The sequence below is a fragment of the Elgaria multicarinata genome, chromosome 2 (genome assembly GCF_023053635.1).
Source record: "Elgaria multicarinata webbii isolate HBS135686 ecotype San Diego chromosome 2, rElgMul1.1.pri, whole genome shotgun sequence".
Classification (NCBI taxonomy): domain Eukaryota; kingdom Metazoa; phylum Chordata; class Lepidosauria; order Squamata; family Anguidae; genus Elgaria; species Elgaria multicarinata.
The window spans coordinates 166,832,141-166,855,983 of record NC_086172.1 but is presented as its reverse complement, the minus strand read 5'-3'; the positions used below and the strand labels follow the sequence as shown (position 1 = coordinate 166,855,983).

Sequence of the window (23,843 nt, the reverse complement as noted above, 5' to 3'; positions counted from 1 at the left end):
GGTGTAGGCAACTTTGAAATAAACTTGATCATTACAAGGGGGACATGCATCAAGATGTACTTCCTGTCCAGGATTCCACACACCCCATTCTATTCCACCTCCCCAGTCAATTGACATTCCATTGACACTGAGCATGCTCAGTCTTCTCTCAGGGGAACCTAATGGTTCCGATGTCAGTGGGGTGATGAATCCGCTATGGGTTTCAGTCAGAACCCCAAAGGAGCTATCCAAGGTGAGGAGTGTGCCAATACCTTCCCTCTTTCGTGTGCGACTGGTGCCATTTTGTCTAGGCAAGCAAGGGCACTCTCCCCCCAAAACTGGAATTATATGATTATGATTTTATTTATCCCACCCTTCCTCCATCAAGATGGCATAGATGATTCCTTATATATCGATTACATTTATATCCCACTGTTCCATGAAGGAGCCCAAGGTGGCATATATGATCCTTCTCTTCCTTTTACCCACACAACAACCCTGTGAGGTAGGTTGGGCTGAGAGTCTGGTGCCTGGCCCAAAGTCACCCAGTGAGCTTCTGGCCGATTAGGGACTTGAACCCGGGTCTCTCCAGTCACAATTCAACACTCTAACAACTACACTACAGCATCTCTCTTCCTTCCTTTTACCCTCACAACACCCCTGTAAGAGATGGCGCCTGGTCCAAGGTTACCCAGCAAGCTTCAGAACTGAGCAGGGATGTGAGTTTGGGTCTCCCGAGTCTTAATCAAAACATTCTGATCACATCCACCAACCACACTGGCTCTATCATCACTGGGGATCTGACCAATTTCATACCGGCACTGGTAGAATCTGTTCATCCCTTAATTCACTAATAGGGAAATGAACTAAGTCAAGAGGCTGTTTGGACCATCTGCCTCGTGGGAGGTCACCTTCTGTTACAGAGCGGCTATCCAGGCTTTTGGTTGCAGTGCTTTGTGTGTTGTGAAGTTCCAACCGAACAGGGATGAAAAGAGAGTTTGCAGCCAGATCTCGAACTAGCCAAGTGACGACCTGGTCCAGAGGAATGTGTACTGTCCAGCATCCTGGTTCACTGCCAATAGAAGCAATTTGCTTGGCAATCAACAGTTGTGCTGCTATTGCAAATAACTGATCTCCAGTACTAGATGTTAGAACAAGAAGGTATCTGAAAGACTTTGGTTACAGAAGAGATGCAGGCAACCCATTGGTTGGTTGCTTACAGAGTGGCTATGTATGTTCAAGATGGAACTGGTATCTGGCAGATATCTTAACAGACTCTAGTTCATTCTCACTCACTCTCTTATTTGAAGAAACAGGTTTTTGGACACTATGAAAAATCTATCAATAAGTAATCAGTGTTAGGTGAAGACTACCCACAAAATTAAAAAAAAAAGGAATAGGAAAGACTTCCAGTGGTCAGGATGGGTCTCACAGCCTTTCCCAACATAGTGTCCTGCAGATGTTTTGGACTACCGCTCCCATCACCCCTGATAACTGGCCATGCTGATTGGAGCTGATGGGAGTTGTAGTCCAAAACATGTCTTGGCATGTCACCTTATTATCTCACCCTAGCACCCGCATCTGACTTCTCTCCATCATTTTCTTCCATCTCTTTTATGTGGGAAAGGATGACACTGACACACACACACACACACACACACACACACACACACACTGATCCCAGGGGTGGAAGAAATGATAATGGAAAAATGACACATTTTACTTATTTATTTACAATATTTATATATCGCTCCATATCTAAAATAGATTCAGGAGTGGTAACATAGGAATAAAACAGTAAGAAGATAAAAAAATTAAAACAGCAAATTAAAATAATTCAATTTAAAACAGAATACCAATAAAAATGGTGGCTGGTCACTTTTCCTCCTGGAAAAGAGCAGTTTTCAGGAGGTGCCAGAAGCAGCACAGTGCTAACACCTGCCTGACTTCCAGGGGCAGTGAGTTCCAAAGAGAAGGGGCCACCACACTAAAGGCTCTTCTCATGGTGGACTTGAATTGGGCCATAGGTTTATCTGGAACCACCAGGAGCACGCCCTTGGATGACCTCAGTGATTGGGCAGGTTGGTAAGGAAGAAGGTGCTCTCTCAGGTATCCTGGTCCCAAGTTGTTTAGGGCTTTGTACGCTAGTGTCAAAACCTTAAACTTGGCCTGGTAACCAATAGGCAGCCAATGCAGTTCCCTCAGCAAAGGAGTTTCATGATGAAAAGGGGCACAGCCATTGGTGTATCATAGCTTACATGGGTATGCATTAGGAAAAAATGAGTAGTAAGAACAGACTGTCGACCTTTAAGAACATAAGAAGAGCCATGCTGGATCAGACCAAGGGTCTATCTAGTCCAGCACTCTGTTCACACAGTGGGCAACCAGTTGCTGACCAGGGACCAACAAAGCAGGACATGGTGCAACAGCACCCTCCCACCCATGTTCCCAGCAACTGGTGTATATAGATTTACTGCCTCAGATACTGGAGGTAGCACATAACCATCAGGGCTAGTAGCCATGGATAGCCTTCTCCTCCAGGAATTTATCCAACCCCCTTTTAAAGCCATCCAAATTGGTGGCCATCACTACATCTTGTGGTAGGGAATTCTGCAATTTAATTCTGCGCTGTGTGAAGAAGTTCTTCCTTTTATCGGTCCTGAACCTCACACCAATCAGCTTCACGGGATGACCCCACTGGGTTCTAGCATTTTGAGAGAGAGGGAGAAAAATGTCTCCCTATCCACATTCTCCACACCGTGCATAATTTTGTACATGTCTGTCATGTCTCTTCTTTGCCTCCTTTTTTCCAAGCTAAACAATCCCAGCTGTTGTAACCTTCCCTCTTAGGGGAGATGCTCTAGCCTCTTAATCATTTTCGTTGCCCTTTTCTGCACTTTTACCAGCTCTATAATATCCTTTTTTAGGTGTGGTGACCAGAACTGTACACAGTAGTCTAAGTGTGGTTGCACCATAGATTTGTATAAAGGCAGTATGTTACTAGCAGTTTTATTCTCAAATCCTTTTCTTATAATGCCTAACATGGAGTTTGCCTTCTTTACAGCGGCTGCACACTGGGTGAACATTTTCATCGAGCTCTCCACCACAACTCCAAGATCTCTCTCTTGTTCAGTCACTGCCAGCTCAGATCCCATCAGGTTATACTTGAAGATGGGATTTTCTGCCCCAACGTTCATCACCTTACACTGGCTTACACTGAACCACATCTGCCATTTGGACGCCCACTCTCCCAGCTTGGAGAGATCCCTTTGGAGCTCTTCACAATCCCTTTGTGTTTTAACAACCCTAAATAATTTGGTGTCATCGGCAAACTTGGGTATTTCACTGCTCACTCCTAATTCCAGATCATTTATGAACAAGCTGAAAAGAATTGGTCTCAATACTGATCCCTGCGGGACCCCACTATTTTCTTCCCTCCATCAGGAGAATTGACCATTTATTCCTACTCTCTGCTTTCTGTTCTCTAACCAGTTACTGATCCATAAGAGGACCTCTCCTCTTATTCCATGACTGCTAAGTTTGTTCAGGAGTCTTTGGTGGGGGACTTTATCAAAAGCCTTTGGGAAGTTCTAGTAAATAATGTCCACCGGATCTCCCCTGTCTACATGTTTATTGAACAGACTGCTGACCTTTGTAGACTTGTTTAGAAGCCTGAGATGGGATCAAGGAAGGAAGGAAAGAAGGAGAGGTGAACCTTCTTCGTAGGAGAGAGCCAATAACTCCATGAAAGAGCACAAGCTTGGCAGGCAGCAGGATGAATCCTTGGCACCTCCCATCAAAAGTTTCAGGTGATAGATGACGAAAAAGACCTCTGGCCAAGTCCCTGGAAAGCTACTGCCAGTTAGTCTAGAGACTTCTGAGATAGACAGATAAGTAGTATGATGTAACATAAGGCAGCTTCCTATGTTCTTATGGATTAAGCCAGATTGAGTTTGATTTGAATAGCTGTCATTAAACGGGAAGGCCCATAGATATTATTGAGAAAACGAACTAAGGACCACGTGCATGCATGCAACAATCTCATGGGGGCGTAGAAGAAAGCCTAAACTGTGACATAGGATGCACCGGCCTTCCCCAATCTGATGCCTTACAATGTTTTAAATTTCATCTCCCATCAGCCCCTGCCAGCATAGCCAATGGTTTAGAATCCTGGGAGTTGTAGTTTGAAATATTTGGAGAACATCAGGTTGGGGAAGTCTGGGATTCAGAATCCAGCTTCCTGATAACCCTTTAAAAAAAGAGAGAGGAAGTTTCTATCCTTATGGATAGAAAGATACATTTGAAAGTGTGTGGGCAATGGCCACTCAAGCTTAAAAAACAACAGCAGAAAAGATTTGCAAGACACCCTCAATGGCCCTTCCCTCTCACTACCTACTCCGCCATTGTCATCAGCTGCTATTGCTCCTCATCCTTGTTTTCGTGACTGCTAACGCTTGCTTCATAGGCAGAGAACCAGGTAGCCAACAGGCAGCAGCATCTACTGCTCCTCCTTTTCATCACCACCATTGCCTGGGCCAAAGGGAGATGCAGAGTGAAGAAGCAAGTTGCAATAACAAAGAGGTGGAGTATCTCCAACGATCTCTTGTCAGTGGGCCCCTGCTGCATTGTGGGCCCTTGTCAGGTGCCCAATCATGCCTACCTTTGACACCAACCCTGCTTAGTACATTTCATATCACCCCTGTCTTCCCACTGACAAGCAAAATCAGAATCAAATATGCAGCCGATATACCTCCATCTTTGCCTCTGAGATAATGCGTCACCTCTTCCCCCTCCAACCCCCCCCACTTTTCCATACCTCCAAAACCCAGTGCCTCTTTGCAACAGCCCAAAGCACCTTGCTGCTCCAGCATCGTGTGACGCACACATGGGTTGCACACATGAATTTCAACCCTCCATGCCTCATTTCTGCTCTACTAGGGTAACCGCAAGGCTTCTGTAATTTCACCGGCACGCAACCGGCGAAGGGTAATACTACCTATCGATTGCATGGCGTGACAACAGCACTGACAGTTCAGGAGACCAGGACCCTGCGCAGAAGCCTCTCTTGCCAGAAGCCACAATTGTGTGACTGGGGACTTTTAGCATCCCGGGGAGTGTAATGACTTTTGCCTCCCAGAGGGTGAACACTGGCCTCACTCTGGGTCTCTTCCCATTCATCTCCAGAAGCAAACAGAAAAGATGTCAACACAGTGGGGGTGGAGAGAAGCAAAGGCAGCAGCTTGGCACACATATTGAATTTCCTCCCACTCTCTATTCCTTCTACATTTTTAATCACCTGCCTTTTAAAATCTGCTCCGAAACCACAGGGGAAGGCACCGCTCTCCTTGCCTTTCTAGGAACCCCCATTAAAATTGGCCCTGGTGCATTGCCTGACTGGTGGGATTAATCACAAACCCTGTTGATGCCAAGCCCGGAATCTGACCATGCTTTCTTTCTTTCTTTTAATGCCAGGCACTCGTGGTTCTTACCAACAGGACAAACCCCTGCGGTAGCAGCAGGGGATTAGCTAAATCCCCACCAAAAAGCTGCCTTGAAAATAGATTATAAAAAAGAAGAGGGGAAAATAGGGTTGCATCTGAGACAGTAAGAAGGGCACAAACCTCTGGGAATCCCACAAGCTAGAAGGGATCAGACCTGCCCTGTTTGGCATCTGGAGGTATACAGCTCAAGAACATGGAGGTTCCATTAGCTATAATGGCAAATAGCCATTGATAGACAGAACCTCTGTGAATTTGTCTAAGGCTAGATAAATAATACTATGTGTAATACAATAATCTGCATAAGAACAGAAGAAGAGCAATGCTGGATCAGACCAAGGGTCCATCTAGTCCAGCACTCTGTTCAAACAGTGGCCAACCAGCCACCGGCCAGGGATGAACAAGCAGGACATAGTGCAACAGCACCCTCCCACCCATGTTCCCCAGCAACTGGTGCACACAAGCTTATTGCCTCGAATACTGGAGATAGCACACCACCATCAGGGCTAGTAGCCATGGATAGCCTTCTCCTCCAGGGATTTATCCAACCCCCCTTTTAAAGCCATCCAAATTGGTGGCCATCACTATAATGATAATGAATCACTATATCTTATGATAATGATAAAGAAGTCCTTCCTTTTATCTGTTCTGAATCTCCCACCAATCAGTTTCATGGGATGATTCTGTGTCTCTAGTATTATGAGAGAGTGAGATGAATGCTAAGCCAGTTAGATCATGGAGCTGGAAGGGACACTGGAGGTCATTTAGTCCTCGATTGCAGGATGTAACTGCAGCATCCTTGAGGGACAGCCACCCAGCCTCTCCAGCGAAGGATGGACAGGAGCATTTCTCTAGTCTGTTACACCTTCCATCTTCACAGATTTTCAAGGCAAGATACAAATAGGCCTCTGCTGGGAATGCATGTGACACTGGATATTACGGCTGTTCAATGAAAGCCATTCCACACTGAGTGGGGAAGAGCATAGGGTCCCCTTCCTGTTCCCACCAAATGCAGACCTGGCGGGGTGTGCGGCTGGCAGGTGTGTTCCAGGTCTGCCTCTCAACGTTGTGGAGGTTTGGGGCTGCGTTCATTTGAGCAGCCCTACTGTCTCAGAACAGATGGGCTGACCAGTCTCACATGTATTGCACAAAGTCCATTTCTGACCATCTGTTAGGGCACTTAAAAGTGAAAACAACAACCAAGAGGTATCGAATTAAAGCACAGAACACACAGATTGCTGAAAAATATTGGCTCGACAATCTAAACATCTTCAGAGAACCTTCAAAAGAAGACGGGGGAACATAGGTAAACACAAGTGGTAGTTTTTGAAACCTCCCTAGTTATTGGCTGAAAGAGCTCTCTGGCTGCCATTTATTGTTATGAGCTCTCTACCATGACCACTGCCTCAGTTGCTGCATTACGGAATGTTTAAGAACATCTCAACTTCTCAGTATACAGTTTGAAAAAAGGCAGCAGGCTGGTGCAGAGAATTGGAGCAGAACTATGAGAGCAAGAATCTGAGCAACCTGAGTTGGAATCTGAGCACGTGTGGAAAAGGCATGTATGTGCAAGTGAGGCATGTGAATGAGGTGTGTGTCAATGGAGGGGAAGCAACGGTGGATGGGGATTAGACACAGAGAAGGTATTACAAAAAAACCCACCCCCATCTATACATTTTGACACACACACCCCAAAAGGGCTTAGAGCAGGTGAGTACCCTTAGGATTATAGCAACATAGGAAGCTGCCTTATACTGACTCAGACCATGGGCCCATCTAGCCCAGTATTGTTGACACTGACTGGCAGCTGCTCTCCAGGATTTTAGGCGGGATTCTTTCCTAGCCCTACCTGGAGAAGCCGGGGATTGAACTTGGGACCTTTTGCATGTGGAACAGCTATTCTACCACTCAGCTATGGCCCCAGCAAAGGCACAATGACCTCTATGTTGCTGGAGTCCCTCCTGGGGATGCTGGAAATTGAATTTGGGATTGTCTGCATGCAAAACAAGGGCTCTACCTCTGAGCCTGGGCCCTTCCCTTAAAAAGGTCAAGCCAACAAGATCAATGCCCCTTAATACAGGATGCTACAAATTAAAGTAGCCTGGAGAAGAGCTACTGCAGAGACTATCTTTCACCCACTACTTTAGGTGCACCTGGAGTGAAACCTTCTCTTCTAGTGTTAACACCCACTGTTTAAAAAAGGGATGCAGAAAGTGCAGCCCATGGGGGTGCAGGCAGCCCCTAAGTCCCAGCATCTGCCACCACCAAACAAAAAGGGGTGGGGGGTGAGGAGGGGAAAAAATGCTCTAGGAACCGGCTCTATGGTTCCTGCCATAGAAGACTCCTTCGTAGAGTGTCCTAGGAAGCAGTGCTTGAAAGTTCCTGCTGGTTTTCTAGGACGCTCTGTGGATGCTCAAGGAATGAGTCTTCTATGTCAGGAAACATAGAGCCCATTCCTAGAGTGGTTTTGTTGGGCGATCAGGTTGGGGGGGGGTAAGCTGGGCAGGGGGTTTCAACAACTTCATGCTGTGAAAAAGGGGCAAATACTGTTGCTGCAAGACTAAGCACTGTGGCTGCTGGTGTCCTTGAGGGGTGCGCATGCGCGCGTATGTGCAGCCCACTTCACCCCAGCAGACATCTGATATAGCTCTTGGGGCAGAACCTCTGGTTTAAAATCATGTGTGAACCCAATCCCGAGGTGGTCTTCCATGCTGCGGGATTTGAAAGCATTTCAATTGCTTTAACTTGCCCTGTATTTGGCACACTACCCTTTCAGGTTCTTTGTATTTACGAGCACTAGAAACTGAACACAAGGACAAATAACAAAACAACCGCAACAAAAGGGTGCTGCCCTTTAGTATTGCCTGCGTTCCTTTGAAGTGGTTAACACTCCTGATGAGTCTCAACAGGAGTGTTAACTACTTCAAAGGAACACAGGCAATAGTAAGGACAGCCTGTACTTCCTCCTGCCAATTTAGGTAAGAACTTGTCAATCATGGCTGCCAATAAACACGGAGCTTTCTCAGCTTGGCTAAAACCCTTAAAAATCACTAAAAATCAGCGGATGGACCTATGTGCTTCAAAATTCCCATGCATCAAGCCCTTCTGATGACCTACTATGGTGCTAATTTTCAGGTCTGTATCTGTAATTTTATTTATTTTTGGGGGGCGGGAACTACTTCTCAAGATACAAGTCCTCAATGAGGTTTGAGTTGTGGAAATTCACTAAAAATCAGGGGATGAACCAATATGCTTCAAACTTGGGGTGCCTATGACCCTATTTAGAGGCTAGCATGGTGCCTAGTTAAATGTCTTTACCTTTAAAAATGACGGAGATGAATGCATTTTTGTAAAGGGGGAATGGTAAAACCTTTAAAAAATCACTAAAAATCAGCGGATGAACCTATGTGCTTCAAAATTGCCAAGCATCAAGCCCTATTTAGGTTCTATCACGTTGCAAAGTTGCAGGTGTGTATCTTGAAAAATGACAGCGTATTTAAAAATAACTTTAAAACCTCAAACTTAAAAAAAAAATCCTAAAAGTCAGTGGATGAAGCCATGTACTTCAAAATTGCCATGCCTAAGATATTTAGAATCAATCACGTTGCCAAGTTACGTGTCTTTACCTTTAAAAGTGACGGAGATAAATGCATTTTTGTAAATGGGGGGATGGTTTGAGGGTAAAATATTAAAAATAATCCTAAAAATCAGCAGTTGTGCAATTGTGCTTCAAAATTGTCATGCATCAAGCCCTGCTTAGGTTCTATCACGATGCAAAGTTAGATGTGTGTTTCTTGAAAAATGAGGAAGTTATAGCACTTTGAAATGACTGGAACTCACATTTTTAAAAATTCATTGCAAGAAAACCAAAGGACAGATCTGTCTAAAATTGGACACGCATAAGCATCGCCAAGGTATCTGTAAGCTCACCAAATTTCATTGTTCTTTCATTAAAAATAAAGTAGTTACAGGCATTTCTTTCAGACAATGCATGTCAATGGAAAAAAATGGCGTCCGAATAACGTTTCAGAGGTCTAAATTTTTCTTCAGATTTGGATCCAAAACGAAACCAGGGGTGGTGGTCCAAAATGGGCTCTGAAACGAAACAGTGCACAGCTCTAGTGAAATTGTCAAGATTTATGAGGAGTAGGGAGAAAGGCTGGAAAACCACAAAAACCTTAGAGGCACATGCGGCCTTCATGCCACACTGTCCAACCTGTGATTGCCATGTGGAAAATTGAGAATTTACCCATAATCCTTTTTATGCCACTAATGTTCTTTTTTGGCAGATGTTTTTAAGGCAGCCCTGCCTCCGACCAAGACTTCCCCTTGTTCTTGCCAATGCTCCCATTGTAACGAGAACAAAACATTTGAAGTGCACAACTTTGTACATATTAATATTCCCTGAAAGACACCTGAGATAATGAGGCCTAGCAGGAGCGCTGTCTGTCTGTCACAGACACACACCATCAGCTAACTTAATATTGTCCTGCGTGCGCTATCTCCAGAATTCAAGGCAGTAAGCCTGGGTGCACCAGTTGCTGGGGAACATGGGTGGGAGGGTGCCGTTGCACCATGTCCTGCTTTGTTGGTCTCTGGCCAATGTCAGGTTGGCCACTGTGTGAAGAGAGTGCTGGACTAGATGGACCCTTGGACTGATCCAGCAGAACGCTTCTAATGTTCTTACATGTTCTAATCCACACTAGGCTTCTTGACACAGCTACGACTTATTTCAGACTGCAATTTATTTGTGCACAAATCAAGAGGCTCTGAAAAATCAGAAGGACGTGACTGGACTCCATCCCTTCCTGGGCTGCACGAGACTCACTCAAGTTCATTCAGAGTTCCTTATTCAGAATACAGGAGCAGATCTTGCCTGAATATAGCTTTGACTACCTCCGAAATAAATACCTAAAAGGAAATATTTCACATCACATCATTATGTCTGGAAGCCACACAACCACTTGGAGATAGTATTATAATAAGTGGCATATAAGTAGGACAAATAAATAAATATGCACAGCACTTTACTAGGCATGAGAGGGCAGGTCCCTGCCCCAAGGAGTTTATAGTCTAGCATACAACGTGCAAAAGACGCTAGAGGCATTCAAGAGGCAGCTGGACAACCATCTGTCAGGTATGCTTTGAGGTGGATTCCTGCATTGAGCTGGGGGTTGGACTTGATGGCCTTATAGGCCCCTTCCAATTCTACTATTCTATGATTCTATGACAACTGAGGAATGGAAGGGAAATGGAGGAAATATATTGTGAAGCAGGAACAGGAAACAAATATATCGTGAAGCAGCAAAACCCTGGTTCAAAGTTGACCTCTGCCAGGAACTCATCCGAGGGCCTCAGGCAAGTCAAATCAATCTCAGCCTCCTCCTCTTTGCAATGAATAATACTCAACTATATCATCAAGATGACGTAATGATGATTGAGATAACATATCTGGAGAACAGAGCACCCACAGCATCTTCTCCCTGCCCAGAGTTTTCGGGAACTCTGAGAAGGGCCGTGTTTCACTACCAGAGCACTCACTTCACACAGAAGGGCCGAAGTTCAATCCCTGGCATCCAGTGGAGTCTGGTGGCTCCAATGTCAGTGACGTAGTGAGTCCGCTCCAGGTTTCAGTTAGAACTCTAAAGGAGCTATCCAAGGTGCTGAACTGAAATCTGGAGTGGTACTGACTGAAACCTGGAGTGGACTCACTGCCCCACTGACATCAGAGCCATTAGCCCCCACTGTTGGCAGCTCCAGTTTTGTTTTTTAAGGATCAGGTAGCTGCTAATGTGAAAGAGGTTTGCCCAAGACCCTGCAGGGTCACTGCTAGTCAAACCTGACAGAACTGGGCTAGATGGACAAATTGTCTCACCTGGTATAAGGCTCCCTTCCTATGTTCCTGTGGTGGAGGATGGAGGGAGAGAACAGCTCAAGCTAACAATGTCCAGCAAAATATTTTCCACTATACTTTCCTCAGCTTCCTCTGGCACCCCTTGTTTAGTCAACCTCTGAGACATGGAGCTGTTCAGGTCCTTGCATCCCTAAGTCCCTGCACAGGTAAATAATATTTCTTTCAGGGAAGGGGGGATACAGGAACTTTTACCCACCAGCCTTTTCCAACAAAAGGTATCAGACAAGAACATAGGATGCTGTCTTATACCAAGTTGGGACCATTGGTCCATCTCGTCCAGTACTGTCTACACTGACTGGCAGTGGCTCTCCAAGGTTTCAGGCAGGAATTTTCCCAACCGTTACCTAGTGATGTCAAGGATTGAATCTGAGACCTCCTGCATGCAAAACAGGCGATCTCTACCACTGAGCCACTGCCCTTCCAACTGAGCACAACGCAGAGCAAAAAGAAGGCACAAAACCTTTCCTTCCTCAATTTCTGCAGCACACTGAGTTCACGGGGCCTCCTGAATTATAGCTGGATTGTGACTATTGCCGCCTGGCGCGCCCAGCCAACTCCAGAATGAAAGGCGCAGAGACCCAATAGGATGCCGTCGATTAGGGGGCAAGTTTGGCTCAAATTCCAGAGTCCTGTCAACGCCAGATGCGCTACCTAAAACGGCAAGGAAACCCGGCGGTTGTTCACTCGGGTTGCCCTGATTAAAATCTCTTTGAAAAGGACGTCCGCCCTTTAGCTCAACTAGGACGCATTAATCATGCATGTGCTCGGCGTGCAAATGAGAGAGAAAAATCTAGGTTGCTCTACACCGTTGTTATGAGAAACTGTCCTGAGCTGCCTCTGCTGCTACTCCAGGAATCAGCTCTGCATACAAATGCTGTCCGCAGACCACACGCCGTGGATCCGCCTTATAGTTCCTGTTCGCAAGCAGCTCGGCTACAGCCAGGCAGATCTAAATATTTAATAACCCCCTAACGTTCTGCACATGCAAATAAAAACCACCGCATCTGGCAATCGTGACTCATCTGCCACCACGAGCTGGAGGGAATACACCTGCACAATCCCAGCTGCCGTCTTCCTCTAGAGGCCTATTTCCAGAGCTTGGGCTTGGTTGCTTTTTTTCCAGGAAGAGCAATGGGTGACGCATCAGCCATCATGGGCAGGAGCAATTCCACCTGCTCAGCAACACACACATCTCTTTTGGGAGGGCTGTAAGGGCTCTGTCCAAAGTTTTGCCGCTAACTTGGCGTTTTGCTGCGCTCTGGTCCTTCTCCCCACTGGTCTTCCATGACAAATATAAACATCCTTGCATTTCTATTCCTTTTGTCTGTGCTGACTGACCTTGGGTGAGTGAAACAGTTTCTTCCTTCTCTCCCATCACCTCTTGTATTTTCCCCAAATGGCTTTTGCCTTTTCAATTTTGGGTATTTTCTGCCTTTTCTTTTTATTCCTATTATTCCTATTCTTTTCAACTTGAAAGGTTGTCACACAGAGGAGGGCCAGGACCTCTTCTCGATCATCTCAGAGTGCAGGACACGGAATAATGGGCTCAAGTCACAGGAAGCCAGATTACGGCTGGACATCAGGAAAACCTTCCTGACTGTTAGAGCAGTACGACAATGGAACCAATGACCTAAGGAGGTCGTGGGCTCTCCCACCCTACTGGTCTTCAAGAGGCAGCTGGACAACCATCTGTCAGAGATGCTTTAAGGTGGATTCCCGCATTAAGCAGGGGGTTGGACTTGATGGCCTTAGATGCCCCTTCCAGCACTCCTATTCTATGATTCTATGAACTGGCAATGCCTCCTCCCTGCCAGTTCTGACTCTACCGCTTTCATTTCACCCCATCCAAATCTTATTTCTACCTTTACTCATTCTGGGCAGTTAAATAAATTGTCATCCTTCTATTAATAAATCCACCTTTCTCCTCAATCTTGCAGCTTCACATGGATTCTTCAACTTAGTTCTTACTATGCCCTCTCTTTTAGACATTCCTTTTTTCTTTTTCGTACACACCGTTCTACCGGCCAGAACATTCATCTTCTGGTTTTTCCCCTCCTCTGCCATTTTCAGTCTCTTCCTTTCCTTCCTTGTTTCTCCCCTTCTCCCTACATCTCTTCTCTCCTTTTAATATTCACCTCTGATTTATTCCTCTCTAACCCTAATTCTTATTTTTCTTGTTTTGGTGCTCTCAAACTCTTTCTTCCTTTCTGGCAGTTGCTATTATCAATACTAATACTTCCTGAGGTCCATATTGATCTTGATCTTGCCGCTCTTATCACCTTCTCAGAGGTTCACTACTCTGCTTGATTCTTTCCGTCGCTGTGTTCGGGGTCAGACCTAAACATCTTGCTGGTCATTCTTCAGATTTGAATTATTACCTCTTCCTGTCCCGTTCTTGATCTTGGAGGCTGCAATCCTACACGCACCTACATGACGGTAAACCCCATGAACATACTGAGACTTACTTCTGCATAAACACATATACGATCGTCAGTCTCCTCTTTCCTTGTGCCTTTCTTTCACTCTTCCCCATCTTATCCATTACCTGCCTTCTATTAAGAGACCTTTTGTAAGTGTTCCGCCCCATTGGGCTTTGCGTGCCTCCGGGCTCTATCTTGTTCCCTTTGCTTTTTAACTTCTACATCAGGGGGTGCAGAAACTCCCATTCTTGGGCCAGCTTCAGCCTGCAGGGCACCCCAATCTGGCTTGTAGAGCCTCTTGGGCTTCTTCCAGGAGGCAGGGTATAAGCCCCAGACAGACTTGCCCATGCGGGCAAGAGCAGCTGCTCTTCCTAGTGTGGGCCGAGTAGCCTTGCGGGACGCCGGGAGCTGTGCAAAGCCAGGGACTCCATGGTACCAAGAGGAGCAGCTTCTCCTCCGGGCCCCAGCCGTGTCTCTCTCCGTGCCAGAAGGAGGCATGGAACTCCAGACATCCTTCCAGCATGGAGAGAGAAAGAGAAAAAGGGGGTCAAATCCAGCCCTCTACCATAAAACAGTTATGAAGCCACTGAGAGATATCATCCAGGAATGGGGGTTAACATGTCCTCAATAGTTTCATCGTTCAAATAAAATAAATAAATATACAGATGGCATGTATCTTTCAGGTCCACTAAGTGGTCCAAAAGAGGCTATGGAAACCTTGAACCAGTGGAGGTTAGTGGTTCCGATATCAGTGGGGCAATGAATCTGCCCCAGATTCTGTTGCACCATGTCCTGCTTGTTGATCCCTGGCTGACGGCTGGTTGGCCACTGTGTGAACAGTGTGCTGGACTAGATGGACCCTTGGTCTGATCCAGCAGGGCTCTTCTTATGTTCAGACTCCAGCCAGAACTCTAAAGGAGATATCCAAGATGCCAAAGCTATTTTGGGGGACAGGATGCAGCATCTTGGAAAGCTCCTTTAGGGTTCCGACTGAAACTTGGCGTGGATTCACCACGTCATTGGCATTGGAGCCATCAGCTTCCACTGTGCTGATCAGGTGTCTGGAGGCAATTTTTGGATGGATGAGGGCAAGGAAGAGGAGGCTTAACCCAGGTAAGTTGGAAGACCGGTGTGGTTGGGGGGAACCTGGGAGCTTGGACAGAAGTGAGAGCAGTGTTGGATGGCACTGCACACCTCCGGACGGACCAAGAAAACAACCTGAGGATTCTGCTTGATTCAGTGTCATCCATGGAATCACAGGTGGCATCCAACACCAGCAGAGCCTTTTAACAGCTTCAGCTAATTTGCTGGTTGCATCTCTATCTGGAGAAATCAGGCCTTGCTTCAGTCATCCATGCCCTGGGTACATCCAGACCTCACTACTATAATAAGTTGTATGTAGGGCTGCCTTTAAAGATGGGTCGGAAATTTTGGCTGGTGCAGAATGCAGCTCCCTAGTTGCTTGCTGGGGAGTGAGTGATCGGAACCTACAACACCGATTTTCTACCAGATGTACCAGTTGCCGTAAGTGTGCTTTCCGGACTAATTTCCATTGCTGATCACCTTTAAAACCCTAGTTAACTTGGACCAGGTTATTTGAAGGACCATCTGCACTAGTATGAACCTGCTTGGACCGTATGAAGAGCCACAAAGACCTGTTCCTGAAGGGCCAGAGCTCTGCTGACCTGTCCTGTTTCCCCTCGTTTTCGGGGTTCCTTTACGAAGCACTAACTCGCCATTACATAGGCAGTGGATCCTGCTGACGCAGCGCAATCCATGGCAGAGCAGCAGCCCCGTTGGGTACCACCATCACCCCGTTGTAAATGCTTTATGTGGTTTACTTACTTCTATATAGCATACACGCTGACCTGGGAGTACACCCTAGTGACCTCTGTGGGACTTACCTGAGCCATCATACCTGCATAGGGTGGCACTGTTAAGCCACCCACACTGCACAGGTCCAAGGATCAAAAGTAACAGGGTAAAAGGACGCATAAAAATCAGGTTCTTCAAATTGCACAGGGTTGGACCCACAGGTGCCCTCCCATGAGAAGAAGGCATCTTTCCCACGCAGAAGGGTTTTTCCAACTTAGTGCAAGATGGTTGCATAAGAGAAGGGAATTGAGGAGTGCTTTAATCTGGGTAAGGCATTGCACAATCTCTTAAACCAGGTGTCAGGATGCATGCTAGCTCAAGGTGTTGCACAAGCTCATACGTGGTCTTCCACTAGCTCTTACACAACTGTTCATGGAACGCTGCCACTGCCCGAATTTCTCCCACTGGCACATCTCCAGATGCCACCCCCAGATTTCCATGACCACCTCAAGAGTTCCCCAAGGCTTTTCACCTTCGAAATCCAGCACTTTCAAGGTTAACAATCTGACCACCTGAAACTACGACAATGTGTCCCTTCAGCTGTGGCTTGGCATCCACCACGTATGCAAAAAATGTTAGCAGAATTATATTACATCCTACTGAAAATGTTAATTAGTTACCTCCCACAGGGCATGTGCGTATTTCCAATGTGATTCTTTTCACTGAGCAAACTGCCTGCCTTCGCTTCACAATATGTAGTTGAGTGATTTCAAACACAATACAAGACACGTAAAACAAGCTAGAGCAATACAGAAAAAGCATTTTAAAACAAATGCAAAATTGACAAGGCTCAGTGGCATATGATTAAAAATCCTGCCCGTCAAGTTGGCCAATAAATTTCATCATGAAGCCAAACCCTGGGTTCCATGCACAGAAAACTTGTGATATTGAGTTATCCTGAGTGATAAACATACAAACATTTCCCCTTTGCCATGGGCTTAGGAAATACTTGGTCAGTAAATTTACTCTTTTTTTTTAAAGGTTTTTAGTCCACTTTTAAGGGTAAAAACCTCTCAAGGCAACCTACAAGGTAAAAAATAATGTATGCCAAAAACAAAGAGAAAAACAATAAATAGATATCCAATAAAATACTGAAATAACACCAGAAAAACAAGCAACACCGATAAAACTTGCAGCCCACAGACTTTGAAAAGGCTAGCAAAAACAAGTGGGCCTTCAGAGCCTTCCTGAAGAGCTGCAAAGAAGACTGGAATCTTATTGCAGAGGGGTGGCTGGGGGGGCGGGCGGCACCACTGAAAAGGCCCTCTCTGTTGTGCTCACCAGGAACTCCCTTGCAATGAGAGCCAGTATAGTCTAGTGGTTAGAGTGTTGGACTGGGAGTTGGAAGATCCAGGTTCTAGTTCCCCCTCGGCCATGGAAGTTCACTGGGAGACTCCTGGCCAGTCACTGACTACCAGCACAACCTACCTCATGGAGTTTCTGTTGTGAGGATAAAATCAAGAAGATGAGTATGTACGCTGCCTTGGGTTCCTTTGAGGAAAAAAGGCGGGATATAAATGCAATAAATAAATACTGACTTAACCTGATTGACACAAATATGAAGATCTCTTGTCTAGCAAATATTTGGTCCGTAAATACTTTTGCTGGAAGGATAGGGAGGAAAGTTCACCCCTCCAACCTCTGCTCCCAAAGTGGCCAAGTCCAAGCCATTTCAAACGCTGCAGCTGCCCTTTCTTATACATCCTGGTTTTGCCTCCATGTTGTCAATCTAGAGGCCATACGGACTGAAGAAGGAAACTCTCCCAGTGCCTGAATACAAAAGCACTACTAGTTGGAAGATCATGATGTTGTTTATTCAAAGCCTGACGTAACTCAGATTATAAAAACCTTTTCTCAAGGGCACTGTTGCAGACTCCACTCACTCTTTTTCAAGGTAAAAAAAAACCTGAGTTGCACAATACACATCCCTCAGAGGATACTACAGACTAGAGGATACTACAGACTGGTCAACTAGCCAAGTCCTTTTTTGATCAGTCAAATGCTCAACCCTGTTTGCAAAGAAGTCTACAAGAGATACTGGCACTACGCAAAAAATGCCTACGGGGTTCAAAGGAGGGCAGTGAGGATGATCAGGGGTCTGGAAACAAAGCCCTATGAGGAGAGACAGAAAGAACTGGGCATGTTTAGCCTGGAGAAGAGAAAGCTGAGGGGAGACATGATAGCACTCTTCAAATGCTTGAAAGGTTGTTACACAGAGGAGGGTCAGGATCTCTCCTCGATCCTCCCAGAGTGCGGGACACAGAATAATGGGCTCAAGTTACAGGAAGCCAGATTCTGGCAGGACATCAGGGAAAACTTCCTGACTGTTAGAGCAGTATCACAATGGAACCAATGACTTAGGGAGGTCGTGGGCTCTCCCACCCTAAAGGCATTCAAGATGCAGCTAAACAACCATCTGTCAGGTATGCTTTGAAGTGGATTCCTGCACTGAGCAGGGGATTGGACTTGATGGCCTAACTGGCCCCTTACAACTCCACTATTCTATGATTCTATACCTTTGTTAGGCCTTTGTGGTACACAGACAACTTGGAAGGAAGGAAGGAAGGAAGGAAGGAAGGAAGGAAGGAAAGAAAGAAAGAGGAACAGTTTTCTCTCTATTCACAAATGCTTCGTGCTTGGTCAACTGAACAGGAATCTTACTCACCAAATGAGCACCTCTTTATAACCCATGGGTCTGAAGCTGCCATCTTGAATTTCCAATCCTAATCTTACACAAAGGGGCTAAGGAAATTGGAGCATGCCTGGCATTTTCTAGCTTCCGAATCCAGCACATCAGAGAGTATTCAGTTCCTGAACTGTTATACCAGCACTACAAGTATTCCCACACAGAGGGGGAGAAACATCCTGCCGAGTAAGGAAACAGGATGACAGATGGCATTTCAGCAGTCCAAGAAAGACACGGTCATGCCAGGAGCCTGCCAAGACTTATGCAATCATAACAATATTGCTTTCACTTGAGAGTCACAGGCATTCACTTATGCTACAGTGAGAACATGCAGGAGGCAACGGAGGGACACCATCCCATCAGACAGAAAGAGCATGGAGAGAGATGTTCTCGGTGGCCACCGCTCCCCACACCACTAGGGAACTCCTTCCCACAGCTGACCTGCCAAAGATCAAGCTTGCGCACCTTTTGGGGCTGGCATTTGGGATTCAGGATCAAGTTGAGAAAGGGAAGCGACAGTTTGGATTTAGCTGACATGTTATTCTGTTCTATGGGGTGCTTTTACGTGTTTTTTGTTTAATTACCCACCAAGGGTCTTGGAAATGAGACAGGGTATTAAAACTAACACACACACACCAGCTAACACACTTTATTCTATGCCTTGGTGTCATTTCGGCAGGCCTTTTTTAAACAGTCCCTGCTTTAAAGCTGGAATTCCCACGCACACTTAAGACAGAAAAAAAGCCCTATAATTCCCAGCAAGCTGTAGCCAGTTGTAGGACTTTTTTCTGCTTAAACATGCATAGGATTGTGCTTAAAATTGATTTTATCTGAGCTATAGTTTTCATGGGATTTTAATGATTTAGTCTATATTTTATATATTTATATATTTGATTTTACTTTTGTTGCAAGCCTCCCCAAGACTGTGATTATGGGATGGCACATAAATACTTTAAATAAGAAAGAATTAAAATAGGCTTTCTATATACACAAACTCTCCCTCCTTTTCTATGTCAGCACATCTGAGCCCCACGCAAGGTACCTCAGCCTGTATTGGACCATTTTTCACAGGGCTGTCCTGAGATATCCTCCATGGCAATTTCCATCTTCTTATGTGGAAGATGGAATTATTATTATTATTATTATTATTATTATTATTATTATTATTATTATTATTATTCATCCTGCCTTTTGCCCAATGCTGGGCTTCAAAGCAGCATTACAAAATTTAAAACATATACATTAAAAACCTATAGAGATATACAAAAGTTAAAAGTATATTAAACATATTCCAATATTAAAACATTTAGACGTTTAAAATGACAATTTGTGCACTGCAGCAGTGAAGAGGAAATGTCGGAAGGGGAAGAGGAGGAGTTGGGGGTCCACCCCTGTGGATATGCCCCAGATCACAGAAAACAAGCCAGCAACACAATGCATGGATTCACACGATCATGGTCAATGATTCCAACCCAATAGAAGGAAATATGGTCTGGTTTGCTTCTAATGCTAAGCCATGATGTGGTTTGTGGAAATCTGACTTCAAGTAAGACTTTATTTGTGGTTTGTAGCTAGCTAACAAACCATGGTCTGTTTGTGAGGATGGGTTTGGACACAATGGGCCGGTTTGTCTAAGCTGCGATGTGTGCCATTTCTCTAATTACCCACCCAGGCATGGCTTGTCGTGTCATCCGAACCCAGGCAGCATGGCTTGTTAGAAGGGAAAACAATCTAAAATAACCAAACTACAGGCCATGGCTTGTCATGATGTCTGAACTGCAAGCCATGGCTTATCCCTGGGTTGTTTGTTCTGCTGCCTGCAGGAGCAGCATGAAAATGAAACTACTCTGAAGGCCGCCAAAACAGATGCCCCAGAAACAAACCAGAAATAGGGAAAACAAGCCTCATTTTGTCTGCTCATCAATTCATGGCTAAAGCGACGAACCATGGTTAACATAAACCATAGGTTGGCATTACATAGAAATGCAGCCAATATCATCTACCTGGTGAAGCGGGAGGGGGGCAAAGGGGAGATGATGTTTATGCATTACTTTCTTTTAGATCAGGGGTGACCTGCTTTTAAAGAACAAGCCATGGAAACTGATAACAACAACAACCACCCTCAGAGTCCATTACCTGATTCACACACAATGCATCCTGGCTTCAGCTCCAGCATCATGGTGATTAGAGAGATGTCAGTTGAGTACAGGATCTGTGTCCGGTGGGGGAGGTTTAGAGTCCACAGCTCTGGGGTTGGATGAAGAACATAGACCCAGCCGCCTTTGCTGCAGGTCACCTTGGAGCCATACTGCTTGCCGATGAGGTCAGTGGAGTGTCGAATAACGCCATACTTAGTCTGAGTTTTGCCGCCATGTTGGACCTTCACCGGAAACATTGACTCGTGGCCTAAGAAGACGATGGCCGTGTCCCCTTCTTTTATCGTGTCTCCATATTCAAGAAAACTCATCACGATAAGCTTGCAGTTGGCAGCTCAGTTACAGCTAAGGGAAGAGAAAGCCCATGTCAGAATCTGACCACCCCGTCTTAGGTCGGCTATTCCTGCCTAGAACACTTACTTTTTGCCACCTCCCTCTGTTCTAAGCTGTCCTCATACCTTTGACTTTAACGCCTTAATCCTCATCCCCAACTGAGAGGAAGCTTAAAAGGAGGGCCTTTTCTGCTGTGGCACCCTAGCTGTGGAATAAGCTCGCTAGGAAGGTTCGCCTAGCACCTATGTTATACTCTTTACAACCTTTTTATTTTCCCAGCATTTTAACTTTTTAACATCCCAGTCATTTAACTTTGCTGTTTTAAATCTTTATTTTAAATCTGTGCATTGCTGCTCGGTTTTATTCTGGTTGCATTTATATATCATATTGTAGTCTTATATTGTGGTTTAAATTTTATATTTAAGTTGCACTTTATGGTTTAATTTTTGTGAACTCCCCAGAGAGCTTCGGCCATGTGGCAGTATAGAAACGCAGGTTGCATGTGGCTCCACACGGCTGTTTTGGCAGGGGTGGGGGAGGTGCTGCCATTGCTGAATTTCCCACCACCGTGTCAAAAACACATAGCGATCTTTCAAGGAAACAAAGGCTGTATTCCCTGGATGCCTTGCAAAATCGCTGTGATATTAAACTTGGCAGCAATGCCAGCAAAGGGGGCAGGCGACAGCCCCAGTGGGTTCCAAGGGGGCTGATGATGACCACCTCTGATTTAAATCAACAATTACTTTGGCTTACATTCAAGTTACAGGAAGCCAGATTCCAGCTGGACATCAGGAAAAACTTCCTGACTGTTAGAGTAGTATGACAATGGAACCAATGACCAAGGGAGGTCGTGGGCTCTCCCACATTAGAGGCCTTCAAGAGGCAGCTGGACAGCCAATTGTCAGGGATGCTTTAAGGCAGATTCCTGCATTGAGCAGGGGTTTGGACTTAATGGCCTTATAGGCCCCTTCCAACTCTACTATTCTATGATTCTATGAACCCTTGTTATTCTCCTTTTCCTTGATTGTTGCTGTGCCCCTTAGACTATAATCTCCTTTTGTCTTCCCCAACTGGGTGCCCTCCAAATCTTTTGGACTACAACTCCAGCATGGCCAATGTGAGTTAAAACCCAAATCATCTGGAGGGCTCCAAGTCAGACAAGATACAACAATAGGAACATAAAATGAGCAAAATGTTATCAAATATTCTTTCCTCCTAATATTCTTTCCTCCTTCCAACACCTCCTGAAAACGTCATTGTTCCAGGAATTTCTGTCAGCACTCAACACCTAAATTCGCGTTCAGAGGGAGTGATTAGCGTACAGGCCAAACCAGTCTTTTGACTACAAAGATGGCATTGGAACGCCTCTCAGGGGGACTGTTTCCCTGTGGGTTTAGACGCAAAAACTTGAGTGCTCCAAGTGCTATTTGGTGGCACAGAGCTGCACAAATCTCAGTTCTTCACCTACATTTTGTCATTGGGTGAACCGGCCAACAGCATTCAGTAGGCTCTAGCACTGGGGATGTGGTTGTATTATCTGGGAAAGTCCAAAGGCTATTTCAGGATGCATACCGCATTAAATCCTAGCTCTCCTTCTTTGTCCTTGCAATTCCAATATGAGGAAATGCACAGGACTGCCAGAAGTACCAACCTTGGAAAATCAATCCCTTATGATCACTCATCATCATCATTATTATAATTATTACATCTATTTATTTATATCCCGCCTTTTTCCCAGTACTGGGACTCAAGGCAGTTTACAGGATTAAAACATATACAATTAAAATGTATAAATATTTTAATTAAAATTTATAAACTCTGTACAGCACCATGTATACTGATGGTGCTATATAAATAAATAAATAAATAAATAATAATCTTACAAAAGTTAAAATAGAATTAAATCCACGGTAAAATTAAAAACATTTTTTTTAAAAAAATTAAAAAGCAGTAACATTTTTTTTAAAAATCCAATGGCAGGTCCAGAGTATTTCCAAAAGCCTACCGGAACAAAAAAGGTTTTGCCTGCCATCAAAAGTGTAACAAAGAGGGAGCCAGTCTAACCTCCCTGGGAAGGGAGTTCCAGAGCCTTGGAGCAGCCACTGAGAAGGCCCTCTCCCACGTACCCATCAGGCGTGCCTGGGATGTTGGTGGGACTGAGAGGAAGGCCTTCCAGAAGATCTCAGAGCATGGGCAGGCTCCTATGGGAGAATACGGCCTTTCAGATAACCTGGACCCAAGCCATATAGGTCCAATATACCGTATTTCTTCGATTGTAAGATGCCATTGATTGTAAGACACACACTAATTTCAGTACCACCAACAGGAAAAAACCTAGGACACACCCGCGATTCTAAGACGCACCCCATTTTTAGAGATGTTTATATGGGGAAAAAAGTGTGTCTTAGAATCGAAGAAATAGGGTAATACTCTAAAGGTGCAATCCTATGCATATTTAGACAGAAAAGAAGTCCTACAGCTGCCAGCATCCTTCCAGCCAGCATGTTGGGAACTATAGGACTTCTTTTCTGTCTAAACATGCATAGGATTGGACTGTCAGACAACTTTTCCCAACTCAGTGACCTTCAGATGTTTTGGACTACAGTTCCCAACATCCCTGACCACTGGCCTTTTTGGCTGGGTCTGATGGAAAGTGTTGTCCAAAAATCTGGAGGGAAATGGTGCCCTAGGAAATAGAAGATTCCTAAGGTATCTCTGATCCTACACATCTGCTAAGTGGCAAGAGCAGAGACCCTAATGAGACAGGGGCTGTTGAAGCCCACTTCTCCTACAGGGATATGATGCTCTGAGGGGATACATAAACCATCCACTACTCTCTTGGATCAGGTGGGCTGAGGAGAAGCATGCATACACACACACAAACGAGAATTGGACAGAAAAGCATTCTAAGCACCAAAGGGGTTATAAAACTAGCAGCTTACATAGGCTTGACAAAAGACCACACTGTAGAATGTCTCAAAA

The 23,843-nt window shown here is 45.2% G+C and overlaps 1 protein-coding gene across 1 annotated transcript in view; it reads right to left on the bottom strand.

The window, feature by feature from the left end:
• Positions 1–23,843, bottom strand: part of TRMT61A (tRNA methyltransferase 61A) — a 62,659-nt gene that overhangs the window by 36,334 nt on the left and 2,482 nt on the right. The window contains exon 2 of the mRNA XM_063118116.1: positions 20,509–20,873. Coding sequence (XP_062974186.1) covers positions 20,509–20,839 — 331 coding nt within the window. The 5' untranslated portion in view covers positions 20,840–20,873. The remainder of the gene's footprint in view (positions 1–20,508; positions 20,874–23,843) is intronic.